Source organism: Canis lupus, chromosome 37, assembly GCF_011100685.1.
Source record: "Canis lupus familiaris isolate Mischka breed German Shepherd chromosome 37, alternate assembly UU_Cfam_GSD_1.0, whole genome shotgun sequence".
Classification (NCBI taxonomy): domain Eukaryota; kingdom Metazoa; phylum Chordata; class Mammalia; order Carnivora; family Canidae; genus Canis; species Canis lupus.
This window is the reverse complement of record NC_049258.1, coordinates 9,844,944-9,861,050: the sequence shown is the minus strand read 5'-3', so window position 1 is coordinate 9,861,050 and position 16,107 is coordinate 9,844,944. Positions and strand designations below refer to the sequence as shown.

The 16,107-nt window shown below is 38.9% G+C and overlaps 1 protein-coding gene across 1 annotated transcript in view; it reads right to left on the bottom strand.

Moving 5' to 3' along the window:
• Positions 1-10,085: 10,085 nt before the first annotated feature.
• The window catches only part of AOX2 (aldehyde oxidase 2), a 78,604-nt gene continuing 72,582 nt past the window's right edge, over positions 10,086-16,107 (bottom strand). The window contains 2 exon segments of the mRNA NM_001048132.1: positions 10,086-10,439; positions 13,343-13,418. Coding sequence (NP_001041597.1) covers positions 13,365-13,418 — 54 coding nt within the window. The 3' untranslated portion in view covers positions 10,086-10,439; positions 13,343-13,364.

The window sequence follows — 16,107 nt, the reverse complement described above, 5'->3', positions numbered from 1 at the left end:
GGAGAGAGAAAATTCTCGAGCAGACTCCCTATTGAGCGTGGAACCTATGTGTGGCTTGATCCTAAGACCCTGAGATCATGACCTGAGTAGATATCAAGAGTCAAAACACCCAACCTACTGAGCCACCCAGGCGCCCCAGCAAGTGATTTTCTTTTAAAAATTAAAGCAGATTGAAGATTATCTCTTATAAGATCATTCTCACTTATTTGCATTCTAATATGTGTTCCTAGAAGTGGTGGTGGTTGGGGATGGGGGTCATTGGGAATTGTATATGGCAGGCAGCCTATTTTATCTATGCTTTCAGGTGTGCCCATGGGAGTAGATACCGTGGGCTTGCAAAGGAAATGGCTATAGACCATATTAGGGCAGAAAAGGTTCCAAACACCTGAACTCTATGCTTTAGTCAGACTGAGATGTCCTTCTCATTTTTTACTGTCAAAATCCTATTTATTGTTTCAAGCCTTATCTCAAATATTACCCCTCCCTTAAGCTGTTCTTAGTCACTGAAGCCAATGTGAACACATTCCTTTTTCTGAACTTTGTATTTTCTTTCTGGTATTTCATCTACTTTGTATTTACGATTGTCTTACCCTTTATCCTATACTGAAAATGTTGATGGCAAAGGCAATTTCTTACTCATTTTAGTGGTGCCTCCATGTATGGCAAGCAATATGTGTTAGTAAGTATGGAATGAGTTTGATAAAGCTAGTATTTCCCATGAAGGAGAAAGAAGGGTGACAAGGAAGGTTGAGCTGATTTCTTATAGCAATGCTGGAATATAGACTTTAAAGGACGAATCTCGTCCCTGGCTGTTTTTGAGATTTTACTTGAGTCCCTTAACCTCTCTGTAAAGTGTAAGTACTGATGCTTTACATGACAGCTAAGACCCTTCCTGGGGTTCCATATCTTTTTGTAGACTTGTTATTGGTATCCTTAAACTGACTGGAGTTTCCAACAATATACTACATGCCCCACCTGATAAAAGCTGTACTAGTGTTAACAGTTTAAGGAGGTTACAGTGTTAATTTTAAAGTTAAGGAGCTTAAAGTTAATGAGCTTGAGAAGAGGGATAAATCAGATCTTTGAGGAAATGCCTCATAAGACAAACCCACCTTAAATTGCCTTTTGTTTTGTTAGTGCTAAGCAGGATTTTGTTACTCAGACTTTCTGTGCTCAGTTAAGAATTCTGTAATGGCTAACCTTGTGAACTCCAGCATGTAAATAAAAAAGGTTTTGGTAAAATATTAACAACATTCAAGGCAGTGTCTTATGATAAAAGTATTTTTGAAATTTTTTCCATCGTTGCTAGGCCAGTTTTGGTTCCCTATTTTTTATTTATCTATCAATCTATTGATTGATTGATTGATCCAGCTGTTTCTCCATCCATCTATTTGTAAGTAGGCTCCACACCAACATGGGGCTGGAACTCATGACCTTGAGATCAAGTCACATGCTCTATTGACTGAGCCAGCCAGGTGTCCCCGAGTTTCCTGCTTTAAATGAAGATTTATTTCATGAATGAAAATATCTCAGTAATCCCTCCTGGTAGTCTTTATAACACTGTGTAGGGTTGGTATTATTTCTTTCTGAAGCATTTGATATAATTTATCTGTGAAGCCATATAGGCTTGGGTTTTCCTCTCTGGGAAGATTTTTAATCAGTAATTTAGTTCCTTTACTTGTTATAGATCTTTTCAGATTTTCTATTTCCTCATGAGTCTGCTTGGGTACTTTGTGTCTCTCTAGGAATTTATTATTTTGTCTAAATTGTCTAATTTGTTAGCATACAATTAGTTGTTCATAATCTTTTATAATCCTCTTGATATCTGTAAATTTAGTTGTAATGTCTTTTGTTTCATTCTTTGAAAATTTGTGTCTTCTCTTTTCTGAGTCAGAATAGCTAATGGTTTATCAGTTTGGTTGAAGTTTTCAAAGAAACAAAATCTTTTGGTTTTATTGATTTTTCTCTTTTGATTTTGTTTTTTATTTCCTTGATTTCCACAGGAGGTGCCACCAACCTCGTGTTCTTATTTGAAGTGTAATAGTTTTTCATGAATAGACACTTGTCAATTTGTTGTTGGTCTTTGATTATTCTACAGTCTTGAAATGGTAGTTTTGGATAATTTTACCCGGTTTTATCACTGGTTTTGGAGAGAGGATTTGCTGACATCTTCATTCTGCCATTGTTGCAAGTTCCCCATAGTATTTTTGGATCTAAATTTTTGACCTACTTTGATGAAAGATGTGCAACATGTGAATTTGATATTACTTTTAACTTTGGTGGTGGAAATAGATAAGTGTTTCTTTTTGCAGGGCAAGTAACAATAGGATTTATTCCAAAAATTAGGAAGATGCTGAGAGGCTGTTTCAGAAAGAACATTGCTTTCCCTAAAAATTAGTGGGAAAAGTATTTATATTCCTATGCTTTGGATAGAAGATTGTAGCATATCTTATGAACCTGGCTTAAATATTGTATCATGTATATATATGTTTACACACACATATATATACGTACTCATATGTACATATGAATGTATGTATGTGTGTGTAGCTAGAAGTATTTTTACAGGCTCCACAAGATTTTTACAATGAAAAAGTGTTGAGGTGCAGTGAGCTTTCAAATAATTTCATTTTAGATGAAAATGCGTCAAATAGTTGCTACGTATCTCATATATACCATTAAAAAAAATTTTTTTTAAAGTAATCTCTAAACCCAAGGTGGGACTCAAACTCAGGACTCTGAAATCAAGTTGCATGTTCTACTGACTGAGCTAGCAGCCAGGCATACCTCATATATACAATTGCTTTCATTTGCTGTATAGAATGATTTTATTTATTTGGCTATTAAGAATATTTACTATTAAAGAAGAATATTTATTATTAGTAATATTTGTTAAAATCAAGATTATAAAAAAGCATTGCTAATTACCTGAACATTTTAATAAAATTTGGTAAACAAGTTATTCTTTTAAGATATTTATTTCTCCTCTTGAAACAGACTCTATTATTTAGATTTTTGAGGCTTAGAGATTCAAGAAACTTGGCATTCAAGCTCTCTCTCCACATAGGAATGATGATAGGTTAAGGTTAAAACTCTTTGCTCCTGTCAAATATTTATTCAGAAAATAGTTTGAGGGAACTTGCCAAGTAAGTAATATTTTGGATGACCATAATATCTACATTCTAAGTTATTAACATTCAAGGCATTTATTTAAAGGGAAACAAACAACAAGGTTACCTGTGATGGCATATAGTATAACTGTTAGTTACAGGATTATTTAGGAACGGCTGTTTATTACTTATTGATTCTTATCTCTTAATATATTAAAATTCATTTAAAGAACAAGAAAATCTTGCTGATGATCTAAATCTAAACATCTCTGTTAGAAAATTATATCTAATGTATGTTGAACTGTTGCCTGGCATATTTAGATGGCCACCTTTCTTTGCTTTCTTTTTATAAACCCAAATTTCATTTTTTAGGGGCCTATGTATGGTATAAAGTTACTAGCCTAAAATGAGAAAGCAACTAAACTGAATAGAAATTAGTTGCTGCTTTATTATTGGTGTTAGTCATAGTAGTAATAGCAGCAGCAGCCACACTACTGGTAGCAAGAACGACTACTGTTACTATTGGTATGTACTACTGTTATGATTAGTAGTAGAGTGGTCATTGTAGACCTTACATTTAGAGAAGATATTATTTACAAAATATTTTTATGGGCAGCCCTGGTGGCTCAGTGGTTTAGCTCCGCCTTCAGCCCAGGACATGATCCTGGAGACCTGGGATCAAGTCCCGAGTTGGGCTCCCTTCATGGAGCCTGCTTCTCCCTCTGCCTGTGTCTCTGCCTTTCTCCTGTGTGTCTTTCATGAATAAATAAATAAAATCTTTAAAAACTGAAAAAAAAACCCAAAAAACCCAAAATATTTTCACATGGATTTCAGAATTCTTCACATAAACTTTGTGAGGAAGTAGGGCTGTTTTGCTTTCAAAGGAAGCTAAATATAATTATTATTCTTCCAAAAAAAGCTTATGGACGACCTATGATGATCTAATGCCAACTTATCAGATGAGATACTCTTTTACTCATTGTGCATTTCTAAGCATATTTAACTTTTATCTATGCCCCAGATATAGTCAGTTTGTGTCATAGGTGTAGTTAGTTTACATTTGAAGACTCCATATCATGAATCTGCACTTCAAAATTGGTTTCTTAAGCATTTAAAAAAATTTTTTAAAGATTTTATTTAGAGTGTCGTATCTACTCATTATGAACCTAGCATGCAAGATGCTTGGCCTAGTGGAGGTCTGGTGGAAGCTGCAGATATTTACTCCAAGGGCCTGTCAGTTGCTGTATTTGACAGTATGTGACAATCTGATCAGTGGTGGAGACCACTGGAGATTATCACAGTATGACACCAGTGGACTGTCAGCATTTTAGAAAGGTCACTCTCGGTTGAAACAGCCATGGTGGGCTAAAAAGTAAAACCCTATTGGATTCTACTTTATCTAACTCGATATACCCTCCTATAACCTGTGTTTTATATACTCTTACTTTTCTTCTTCTTCCTCCTATAGATTTTTAAACTACACAGATTCTGGGAATTCCTATTTGGGGTGGTATATCAGGATAGGGTAGGTGTGGGTATGGGAATTTTGAAAAAGCTTCTTAGCTGATTCTGACATGTCTACCTCTGCTTCCTCCAGGTGGAGGATGGAATGGCATGGGGAGAAGAATGTCAGGGCTAGGGAGAGAGAGAGAGGACAGGGGCTTTGTTTTTTCTTTTTGTGTGTGTGTGTGTGGTTGAGGGGTTATTTTTGTGTATACATTCTATCGCCTCAATTTTTATGGATTGTTGAGGAGAGATGATAGAATTTAAAATAATAAGCTCCAAACTGTGATTCATCTAGTCTTTCATTAAAAATATAAATAACCAAAAAAATATATATATATATATATAAATAACCATTGGTCACAATGGTGTTTGAAAGGCCTAAGGGAGGAAAAAAAATCAAGTACTTAGCATTTTCAATGTACTAGTCTCTATAAGCCTTGGAGAACATTTATATTCCAGTAGTTTCCTGAGCACAACGTACGAAGAGACCAGACAGGTGGGAAAAGTTCTTACTGAAATGGATATAGGTTCTATTTCTGTTTTATTTGCTAAAAGAAGGAAGAAGTTTGTTCTTAGTTATATCCATTCTTAGTTATACATTTAATGTTAATTACATTGGGTTATTTGTTTGAAGTTAAGATGAAATTTTTTTTTTAATACCAGTCCACCAAGAAAGATTTATTTACTCTCTTTGAGAAAGACTATAGACTTTTCTTAAAAAGTAAACTCTATGCCCAACAGGGGGCTTGAACTCATGACCCCAAGATCAAGAGTCACATGCTTTACTGTTTGAGCCAGCCACTGTGCCCCAAGACAAAGTTCTTCATATCCTCTTCCTGGAATGTAATTGTCTACTGGTTACAAATTATATTTATTGTAGAATATGAAGTGTATTCATTTAAATTGTAAACTAACTGTTCAACAGATTACCATTGTATAAATGTGTCGGCTCTTTTGACTTTTGAAAAATCTCAAAGTCTTATGTCTGTAGATGCACATCAGCATGTAACTTTTAAAATATTAAACCATGACTATTATTATATATAGCAAGCAAGCGTCAGATGTAGTCAATGAGAGAGCCAGGATGATAAAGCAAGTTTGAAGGAAGTAATAAGAAACCGATATGGAAAAAAAGAATGTCAGTGGCAGCTAGGTGGCTCAGTGGGTTAAGTGTCTGCCTCCCACACAGGTCATGGTCTTAGGGTCCTGGTATAGAGCCCTGTGTCAGGTTCCCTGCTCAGCGGGGAGTCTGCTTCTCCCTTTCCCTCTGCTCCTCCTCCCTGCTCATTCTCTCTCTGTCTCTCTCTCAAATAAATAAATAAAATCTTTAAAAAGAGGGCAGTCCGGGTGGCTCAGAGGTTTAGTGCCACCTTCAGCCCCGGGTGTGATCCTGGAGACCTGGGATCGAGTCCCACGTTGGGTTCCCAGCATGGAGCCTGCTTCTCCTTCTGCCTGTGTCTCTGCCTCTCTCTCTCTTTCTCTCTTCTCTCTCTCTCTCTGTGCCTCTCATAAATAAATAAATAAAATCTTTAAAAAGAAAAAAAGAATGTCAGAATAAGATAGTAAGATTGCACAATTAGACTAAGCCCCCTCCCCTCCCAATCAAAAGCCAAAACCAAAACAAAACTGGTTAAAGTCTTACAGGGTGAAAAAAGTAAAACCTTCAGAGTTTTTTTTTCAACTATACAGAAATCATTTGCAATTTATCAATCTTCTGCAAGTTAGTACCTGTACTAGTTTCCTATTGCTGGTACAAAGAATTACCATAAACTAGAGAGCTTAAAATAACAGTCTGGAGTTCATATATCCAAAATGAGTTGCACTGGGTTAAAATCATGGTGTGAGCAGGGCCATGTTCCTTCTGGAGACTCCAGGGGACAGTCCCTTTCATTGCCTTTTCCAGCTTCTAGAGACTGCCTACCGCAAGACCTAGCTTTTCAGAATTTGAACCTTAATAAGCAGTGAATATATAAAGTTACATTTCCCTAGAATAGTATTGTCCAATATAGATTTCTGAGATGATGGTATGGTCTCTTCTGTGTTGTTCAGTGTGGTACCCATAAGTCACATGTAGCTATTGATGACTTGAAAGGTGGCTAGGGCAACTAAGGAAATTAATTTTTTATTTAATTTTTTTAAAAAAGATTTTATTTATTTATTTATTCATGTGAGACACACAGATAGAGGCAGAGACACAGGCAGAGGGAGAAGCAGGCTCCATGCAGGAAGCCCAACTTGGGACTTGATCCCGGGACTCCGGGATCACGCCCTAAGCTAAAGGGTCTCGCTCAACTGCTGAGCCACCCAGGCATCCCAATTTTTAATTTAAGTAATCAAAATTTAAATTTTAGTAGGTGCATGTGGCTAGTGGCCAGCATATTGACAGGGCAGCCCTAGAGCATCAGAATACTCTGGAATGGGCTTATTAGATAGTGTTGGAATATGACATTGAAAGGTCACACAGTATTTTTCCCCCTTATTTCGGAGTGTTGGAAAGTTTTTCTTAAAATATACAAGTAAAATAAATAGTGACTCCAACAGATTAAAATCCAATAGCAATGTGGAGCCTGATTTCTTAGTCAAAGAACTATAGCTTCCTTCTTTTTACTTTTCTTAGCTCTCTTGGCTCATTGGTATCTGACACAGTATAGGTCTCACAAATACTTTGAATAGAGCACCTTCATTTACTCTTCCTTAATCAAACATGTGAAAGTATCAGTTTGAGACAGACCCTGTGGTAAAATACAGTTCCTGCCATCAGTCAGTGGGCCTATAGGCAGATAGATAGTGTGATAGAAGAACCAGGTACAATAGGGGTGAAAAGGAGGAAGGGTCACTTCTACCCAAAACTGTATCTGTTAGCTTCAGCTAGAAGGCTTATTGGCATAGTGGGTTGAGTAGTGTTCCCTTGAAATTCATGTTTACCTGGAACCTCAGAATGTGACTTCATTTGGAAATAGAGTCTTTGCAGATGTAATTAAGTTAGGACGAAGTCACACTGGATTCAGGTGGGCCCTAAATCCAAATACTGGTGTTTTTATAAGAGAAAAAAGAGGAGGATTTGGATCCAGACATACAGGGAAGAAGGCCATGTGATGCTAGAGGCTGTGTGGAGTGATGTAGCAATAAGCCAAGAAATGCCACAGAATGCTAGGAGTCAACAGAAGAGGCAAGGAAGTGTTCCTCCCTGGCATGGCCCAGCTAACAGCGTGATTTTGGACTTCTAGCCTCCAGAACTCTGAGAGAATAAATATTTAAGCCATCCAGTGTGTGGGAATTTGTTTTGGCAGCTCTAGGAAACTAATACAACTGGGGAGAAATTGGTTAGCTGATGGAAGCAAGTCTTGAGACGCATGGGGCCAGAGGCCCCTCTGAGGACCTGGTAGCAGAGCTTGTGGACTTGCTTTCCACAGCTGGGCCTTCCAGGCATTCTGCTCCTATGGCCTTTGAACCTCACGTAACTTACTCAAGAGTCTCTCACTCTCAGGAGAGACTCTGACCCAGCTTATCCTGTCCTTTCCCAGAAGCCCTCCTGAAACACATGAAGAAACAGGAAACACAGGAAGGCAGGAAACTTCCCAAAAGAAAAGACGTCGAGCAGATGAAAACAACTGACTACCTACAAATGATAGGACAGCCCTTTGGGGAAGAAGAAACTGTCCTGTTGAATGCTACTCTTTTACCTAGTGAGGGTAGGTGGTTATAGATGTTGAGAAAGATTATCCAGGCAGCTATGGGCAGAATGGTTTGGAGGAAGACCAGTTAGACAGCTGGTGATATCATCGAAATCTGAAGGGAGTGTGGGAATGTCCTGCTGTGGTGGCGATGCCAAGGAAAGAACATTCTTGTTTTGTGCTCAGTGATATCTTAGTATCAATTCATTCAAGGTTGTGTAGGGAGACTGAGAGAATGCCTTTATTTTCTGTCTCCAGCTATTTCTGCTTATTTTTTGAAAAAGATTTATTTATTAGAGAGAGAGAGAGCCTGTGAGCACTCAAGCAGGGAGCAGGGAGAGGGAGAAGTAGGCTTCCCACTTGATCCCAGGACCCTGAGATCATGACCTGAGCTGAAGGCAGATGCTTAACCGACTGAGCCACCCAGACGCCCCAAAACAAGTTTCTTATATTCACGTTGGATGACACAGTTAAGGATCTCATTTTCGAGAGCCAAAACTTTTTTTTTAAGTTACTTTCAACTTATTTTGCCCTGGCTACTCCCACGAAGTTCCCCAGCATTTCTGTTCACGTGCGCAGAAGTCTTGCATAATGTTTTGTCCTGCCTGTGACCCTTCTGTTCTCCTTTCTCTTTGCGCCTATGGCCTAGTGGAGTCTCCAAAGTCAGTGGACAGGCCTGTGGACAGCTGTACCCCAGTCCCTTCAGCCTGATGCGCTCACTGCCTCCAGTGACCTACAGCCTCTGCCAGGTGGCACTGCCAGCTGAACCTCTGCCTCCTCTCACAGTCACCCAGGGCTCTCTGGTCAGCCCCACCTCCCTCCTTCATTTCTGGAGTCTGTGGACAGTGGCTGGATGACTTTATCATGCAGAATCTGGCTGACAGAGTGTCAGTTTATATCCTGACTTCCTGGTCAAATAAGGCCCAATTCATATTCTGGTTTCTCCTCTGAAGGCCTCCAAAACTCAGATTGATGCAATATGGTGGAGGGCAGCCCTGGTGGTGCAGTGGCTTAGCACTGCCTGCGGCCCGGGGTGTGATCCTGGAGACCCAGGATCGAGTCCCACGTTGGGCTCCCTGCATGGAGCCTGCTTCTCTCTCTGCCTGTGTCTCTGCCTCTCTTTTGCTCTCTCTGAATAAGTAAATAAATAAATCTTAAAAAAAAATATGGTGGATCCCACAGGTTTTATTATTTTTTATTTTTATTTATTTTTTAAAAAAGGTTTTTATTTATTTGAAAGAGAGAGAGAGTGCGGAGTGAGAGAGAGAGCATGAGCAGAGGGAGGGGCGGGGGAGAGGGAGAAGCAGACTCCCTGCTGAGCAGGGAGCCAGATGCTGGAGTCTGGGGGGACCCAGAGTTAATGGCCTGAGCTGAAGGCAGCTGCTTAACTGACTGAGCCACCCAGGCGCCCCAGATCCCACAGGTTTTAAACTATAACATTGGGATGATTACAATTTAGAATTATTTTGCTCTGTGGTACCTCTTCAATATTGGGAAACTGAGCAGTGAAGTATTTCTGAAACTGATACTAGATTGGATATTTTTTACAGATAAAAACATTAAAGGGTTTTATGACAATACATTGAAAATGTTTTTACATTGCCTTTTATCTCCAAATTCCAAAAGAATGTTAACCAGTTGAATAGCTGATCTACATGAGTAAAATACCACTCCTCCTTTGCTGTCAAATGCACATGCACAGACCCATAGCTAATCTACAGGAGGAACAAAACCAAACCTTGCAGAACTCTTGTGGTGTCCCTACCTGTGGCCACTGAATCAAACACACCCATGAGAAAAGTAATCACCATTTATTCGCTGAGAAGTGTCTTTCATTTGAGAATTGTAACTTGCAGTACTAGTCGAGTTAGATTGGATGGACACAGAAAGAAAAAATTTGCTTTTAGAGCAATATTTACGTGATATCTTCAGAAACAAATCAAACTTAAACTTGGCTACTGTGGATATTGCAGTGTTTGTCTGGTGGCCTCTAGCCTAGAAAGTCTAAGTAAATAATTTGTAAATAATGATTCATCTTTAACCTAATCAGACTTGAATAATGTTTCTAAAATTTGTGTCACAACACAACAGTATAAGAATATTGGTTTGGATTAACAAATCATCTTTTCACTTGTGAAAAACTGGAAACCTGGAAAAAAGAAAAGAGAATAATATTTAATATTTAATTTTAATATTTCATATTTAACAATAACTTTTGCATGTAAGGAAAACAATAGTTGAAAAATTGGATTGGTAAGCTTTATGGATATGAATAAATACATTTATTTTACTTTTATTGTTTTTTAAGATTTTATTTATTTATTTGAGAGATCCAGTACGTGACATCACAAGCAGTGGGTAGGGCAGAGGGAGAGGGAGAAGCCAGTTCCCCACTGAGCAGGGAACCCAAGGTAGGACTTGATCCCAGGACCCCAAGATCATGATCTGAGCTGAAGGTAGATATTTAACGGACTGAGCCACCCAGGGTCCTAAATATGTACAATTAGGTAGTTATTCTTCCTTGGCCTCCATATCTTCATTTATAAAATAAATGAGAAGCTGGATGAGCTCAGAAATTTCCACACATTTTTAGCAGAGGTTTAAAATGTTATGGGAACACACACATATATGATTTTGTTCTGGTATAAATTTAATAAGGTTGATGTTTGACACTTCCTTATAAAGCAAATATAGGAGAACAACGATGCTACTTTGAAGAAAGCAGAACTCTCTGCAAGTGTAGGTAAGGGATGACAGTTAAAGACTCAGAATGCAATTTATATCTGAATTTTTAAAAATTGCACAGCATGGAAATCCTTCCAACACAGAAATAGCTATAAGCAGTAAAGTAGCAAAAGAGTTTTTTTGGTTTGGTTTTGATTTTTGTTTTTTAAATTTCTCTTACACTCTGAGGATGGTCTTTATTTTGAAGTTTGTACAAAAACACGACAACTCAGTTCATTCACTGGTGGTCTCCAATTTGTTAAAGTTTGGCATTTAACTTATCCGAGTGTGTGTGTGTGTGTGTGTGTGTAGCTTTCCTTTATTGAGTACTAGTGTCAGGCACAATGCTGTGCAGTTTACGGCATTAGAGTGAATTTGTCATCATATACACATTTAATTTTAATACTTGGAAGGAGAGAGAATAATTAAAGAGCTAGGTGGTCTGCCCTCTATAATTGGGTGTATGTTTTTTAATTACCATTTTATAATAATTTAAAAAACAATTTTAAATGCTGACTATTTTGATTTTTGTTGTTATTGTGAAAGGAAAAACAAACCTCATCGATTATGTAATCTGATTTAGCAAAACTATCAATGTGAGTTCTTACATCGAAGCAGGAGAGCTAGGTTCTCTCTGGGACTTGAAGGATGAATCTCGTGGACACAGGAGAGTGAGTAAAGCGTTAGAAGTTTTTAAGCAAAGATACAGAGAAAGTCTCAGAAGTGACAGGGGTCCCGGCAGGGTTGCCACTGAGGGCTTGTAGGGTTGGTCTTTTACTGAGAACCTAATCAGGGAGTTTATGGCCTTGAGATTTCTTGTGCTGTCTTGAGTGAATGACATATGGTTGTTTTTGGGTCTGGTGAGTCTCTGTGATTACTTTGTAGCTGTCAAAGGAAGATTTGGTGAGTTAGGTGAGTCTCCCTAACATTTGGAGCCAGGGGGCTGGCAGATTTACTTCCTTGTCTGTTTTTGTTGCCTTAGCTCTGTTTCCTTGGGATCTATGGGAGCCTGACTCTGGGCCTTTCCCTTATCTTTCCCTGCCTAGCCCCATGGGTCCTAACTCAATGTGACAAAGCACAATGAAATGAAACATATATCTGTTAATATGCATAGGTTGTTCTAGACGTTTAATTGGAAAATTAGAGTTTGATGAAAAAAATTTTTTCTCTGAATTTATGATGTAGTTCTCTTCTGCTTTCATTTTTTTTAATGTTGCCTAGTAAGTGTGCAGAAAACCAGTTTAATTTTCTAACAGTGAAAATATGTTTCTTTTTGTCAGCATATATTTCCCAGGCAGTTTTGGTGGCCCTTCTCCAAAACCTTGAATGCTCTATGTTTTGTATTACGCTGTACTACAAAACTGTAGCAGTCAAACCCAACAAATACAACTAGACATCGCTTTTAAATAGCATAATTAATTATAAATGTGGGAACAATAGATTTTTAATTTGGTATTTTACACTCAAGATATAAGTGGTTCTCAAATAAATCAGAAATAGGATCTTTAAAATATCTTAATTCAAGCTTTCTCATTTTAAATTTTATTTTAGTTAAAGAGACAGTCTGGGGCACCTGGCTGGCTCAGTTGATGGAGTATGTGACTCTTGATCTCAGGGTTGTGAGTTTGAGTCCCATGTTGGGTATAGAGATTACTTAAAAATAAAATCTTTAAAAAAGAAAAGAGAAGAAAATGAAAAGAAAAACTGCTATGTTTTTCTGAGATAAATACCCTGACTTTCCTTGTCAGCATCCAAACCCATGCATGTTTAGTGTTAAAAAATTAAAATGTTGGATAATATTTAAAAATGAAACTGGAGGGGCTTCTGGGTGGCTCAGATGGTTAAGTGTCTGACTTTGACTCAGGTCATGATCCCAGGATTCTGAGATGGAGCCCCGCAGTGGGTGTTCTGCTCCACAGGGAACCTGCTTCTTCCTCTCCCCCCATTCCTTCTCTCTCTCTCTCTCTTTCTCTCTAGCTCACTCTCTCGAATAAATAAATAAATAATCTTGAGAAAAATGAAACTAGATTTATACATTTGTACAATCCTAAATTTCCTTAGAACACAATTTATTTTTATTTTTTTTTATTTTATTTTACTTATTAATGATAGGCACACAGTGAGAGGGAGAGGCAGAGGCACAGGCAGAGGGAGAAGCAGGCTCCATGCACCGGGAGCCCGACGTGGGATTCGATCCCGGGTCTCCAGGGCCAAAGGCAGGCGCTAAACTGCTGTGCCACCCAGGGATCCCAGAACACAATTTGAAAGCTACTGGACTGGCTGATTTTTTTTTTCCTGAGTAATTTTCTTACAGCTTAATGATCTTACCTTTTAAGAAATGACAGCAATGTTATGCTATAGGGATAGACCAAGGTTTAAATGTCCTCAGGTCATCTCTTGGGATCTAAGAAAGAAAGCAAATTAAATAATGTCATAATGCCATTACAGCGTCTCATCAGAAAAACTATATCGAGTCTGTAGGTTTTGAAAAATTTTCTGGCAGAGGAGGCAGGATTTTCCTGAGGAATGGGACAGTACTATTCCTCTCATGACAACTCTGAAGAGACAGTGATTCAGTGTTGTGATCTCTGCTACACTTAAATGTTGCTTAAGAGGGCACTTTGATTAGGTAGCTATCTTTTTTGCTTCCCAGATGTGAATTCCAAAGAGAATGATATATCTTATTTGAGAGAGAGAGAGAGAATGCAAAAGCAGAGGTGGGGGAGAGAGGCAGAGGGAGAAACAGACTCCCTGCTGAACAGGAATTGAAGTGGGATTCAATCCCAGGACCCTGAGATCATGACCTGAGCCCAAGGCAGATGCTTAACCAACTGCACCACCCAGGCACCCCTGAGAATGATCGATATTATGAAAATGTTGTGATAGTAGGAAGGGGAGAGTGGTTAGGCTGAGAGTTGTTTGCTTTGGAGCCTACAGACTTGGTCTCCTCTGCAGTGATCTAAGAACAGCCCCTTTACACCTTTAGCCAAATAATTTGTGTGGAGCAGTGTCCTTGCTAATTAGCCCCAGGCTCATTCTATTATCCTGGAATACATGCCCTAAGAATTTGAATTGTTTATCCATCTCCCTTGTGCTCCTCAATTCCTGAGTCCTTTGCTGGGAATTCTCTCCCTTTGGTCTGGTAGAAAGCAGATATTCCCTCCCTCTGCTGTTGTCCTGTTTTTGCTTGAAGACTTGACTTTTAGTTACAAAAGTGTTAAAAACAAAAACAAACTTTCCATAAATAATGGAAAGTTCTAAAGATCCTCCAAAACTTTTCTCATATATTTTTTTTTTTCACAGAAATACAAAAAGAAGACAAGGAACCAAAGCAAACAAAATAACCCAATTTCTAACCTGTTATCTTTACAAATCCTGTTCTGTTTGCTCTTAATCTGTATTGAAATGTAAATGGGGGGCCTTTCCGTATTCTCTACTTAACTGGGGCTCCAGGAGTTGTTCGCAATCTTATTTAGAATCAGCCAGTTGCACCTGGGCTGGGCCAGACCGGAACAAAGTGCCTCAGTCTAGTCTGAGGTGGTTTCAGGTCAGCTCCTTTGCTAAAGGGAATGGAATTTTTAGTCTTTTCCAGAACCTGCTTCCAATTCTCTTCACCAGACCTGGGCTCCCAGGGTGCCCCTCTGCCTTGGAACACAGATTAATAGTCATTCCCGGCCTTCTTAAATCTTACCAACTTCCCACCCAGCTCTTAGAGTGAGGATATAACCTTTTTTTTTTTTGGTCTCAAAGGCCCCATCTCTGGGATTTGAGGTGCTCTTCATTGGCTTTTGGTGATCTTCCCTTTATCTTCTTTGCTTGGTGCCATCATTCCTTTCCTTGTCCATTCTATTCCTCCCTATTGGTTCTCAATAATTAAGACAATATTCACTATGACTGTCAAGACCAATTCTGCTTTTCATTAACTCGCAGCTTCGAGATGTATCTGGTCCAATCTCACCAGTTTCAAGGTCTAGTGACAACAGGTAGTGGCCATGAATGCAGGATTCTTAATCATCATCATTGTGCAGTAAAGGATTCAGTCAGCAGGCCTGAGTTGTCCAAACCTTGCACACTTCAAAGAAAGTTTTAGCCCCAGACCAGCTCCTGGGAGGTAACACCAAAGCCTCTGAAATCCCATAAGATAAGATGTCTTTGTTTACCTGGGGCCTGAGCCACGTGGTATCATTTGATTTCTGGAAGGTCTGGACACTGAGTAGCTAAGGTCAGATGCAGACAGCTTATGCCTACTTAACTGATCTCTAATAAAAACCCTGGATACCAAGGCTCAGGTAAGCTTTCCTGGTTGGCAATACCTTGTAGATTTTCTCAAACACCATTGCTGGGAGAATTAGGCATTATCTATGTGACTCCACTGGGAGAGGACAACTGGAAGCTTGTGCCTGGTCTGTCCTGGACCCTGCCCTATGTTCCTTTGCTCATGTTCACCTGTCTCTTTTCACTGTAATAAACCATAACCATAAGTATACCTGCTTTTCTGAGTTTTGTGAATCCATCTGACAAACCATTAAGTCTGAAGGTGGTTTGTGGACGTTTGACTCTATCATCTTTATTATCATCACCACCATCATCCTCATTATCGGTGTATATCGACCACTTACTACGTGTGACAACTGCGAAATGTTTTTCATGAGTTATCTTAATCCTTACAACAGCACCATACAATAATTAGAATTATTCTTTCCACATACCTCTCCCCTCATTTTATAGATAAGGAAACCCAATGATCAGAGAAGTGACATAAATCACCAAAGGTAGAGCTAGGATTCTAACCCCCCATCCTTCTGACTCCAGGGTCTGTGTCTTGACCACTAAGCTAAAATAGTACATTGTAACTCTGCTCCATTGCCAATTAAAGGCTACTTTTTTTTCTGTTTCGTATTCTGCATTGCTTGCTCCCCTCTCTTCATCTGAGGAATGCCTCCGGCTTCGTCCTGTTCCTTTTTAGATGCTATCCCTACCTTTCTTCTTCCCCCTGCTTCTCTCAACTAAAGGGGTTGCCTTCCAGAGACCAGGTAGGAGAGCTCTTAGATACAAAAATATACACTCAGTAACAGTGTCAGATAATCCCCCTT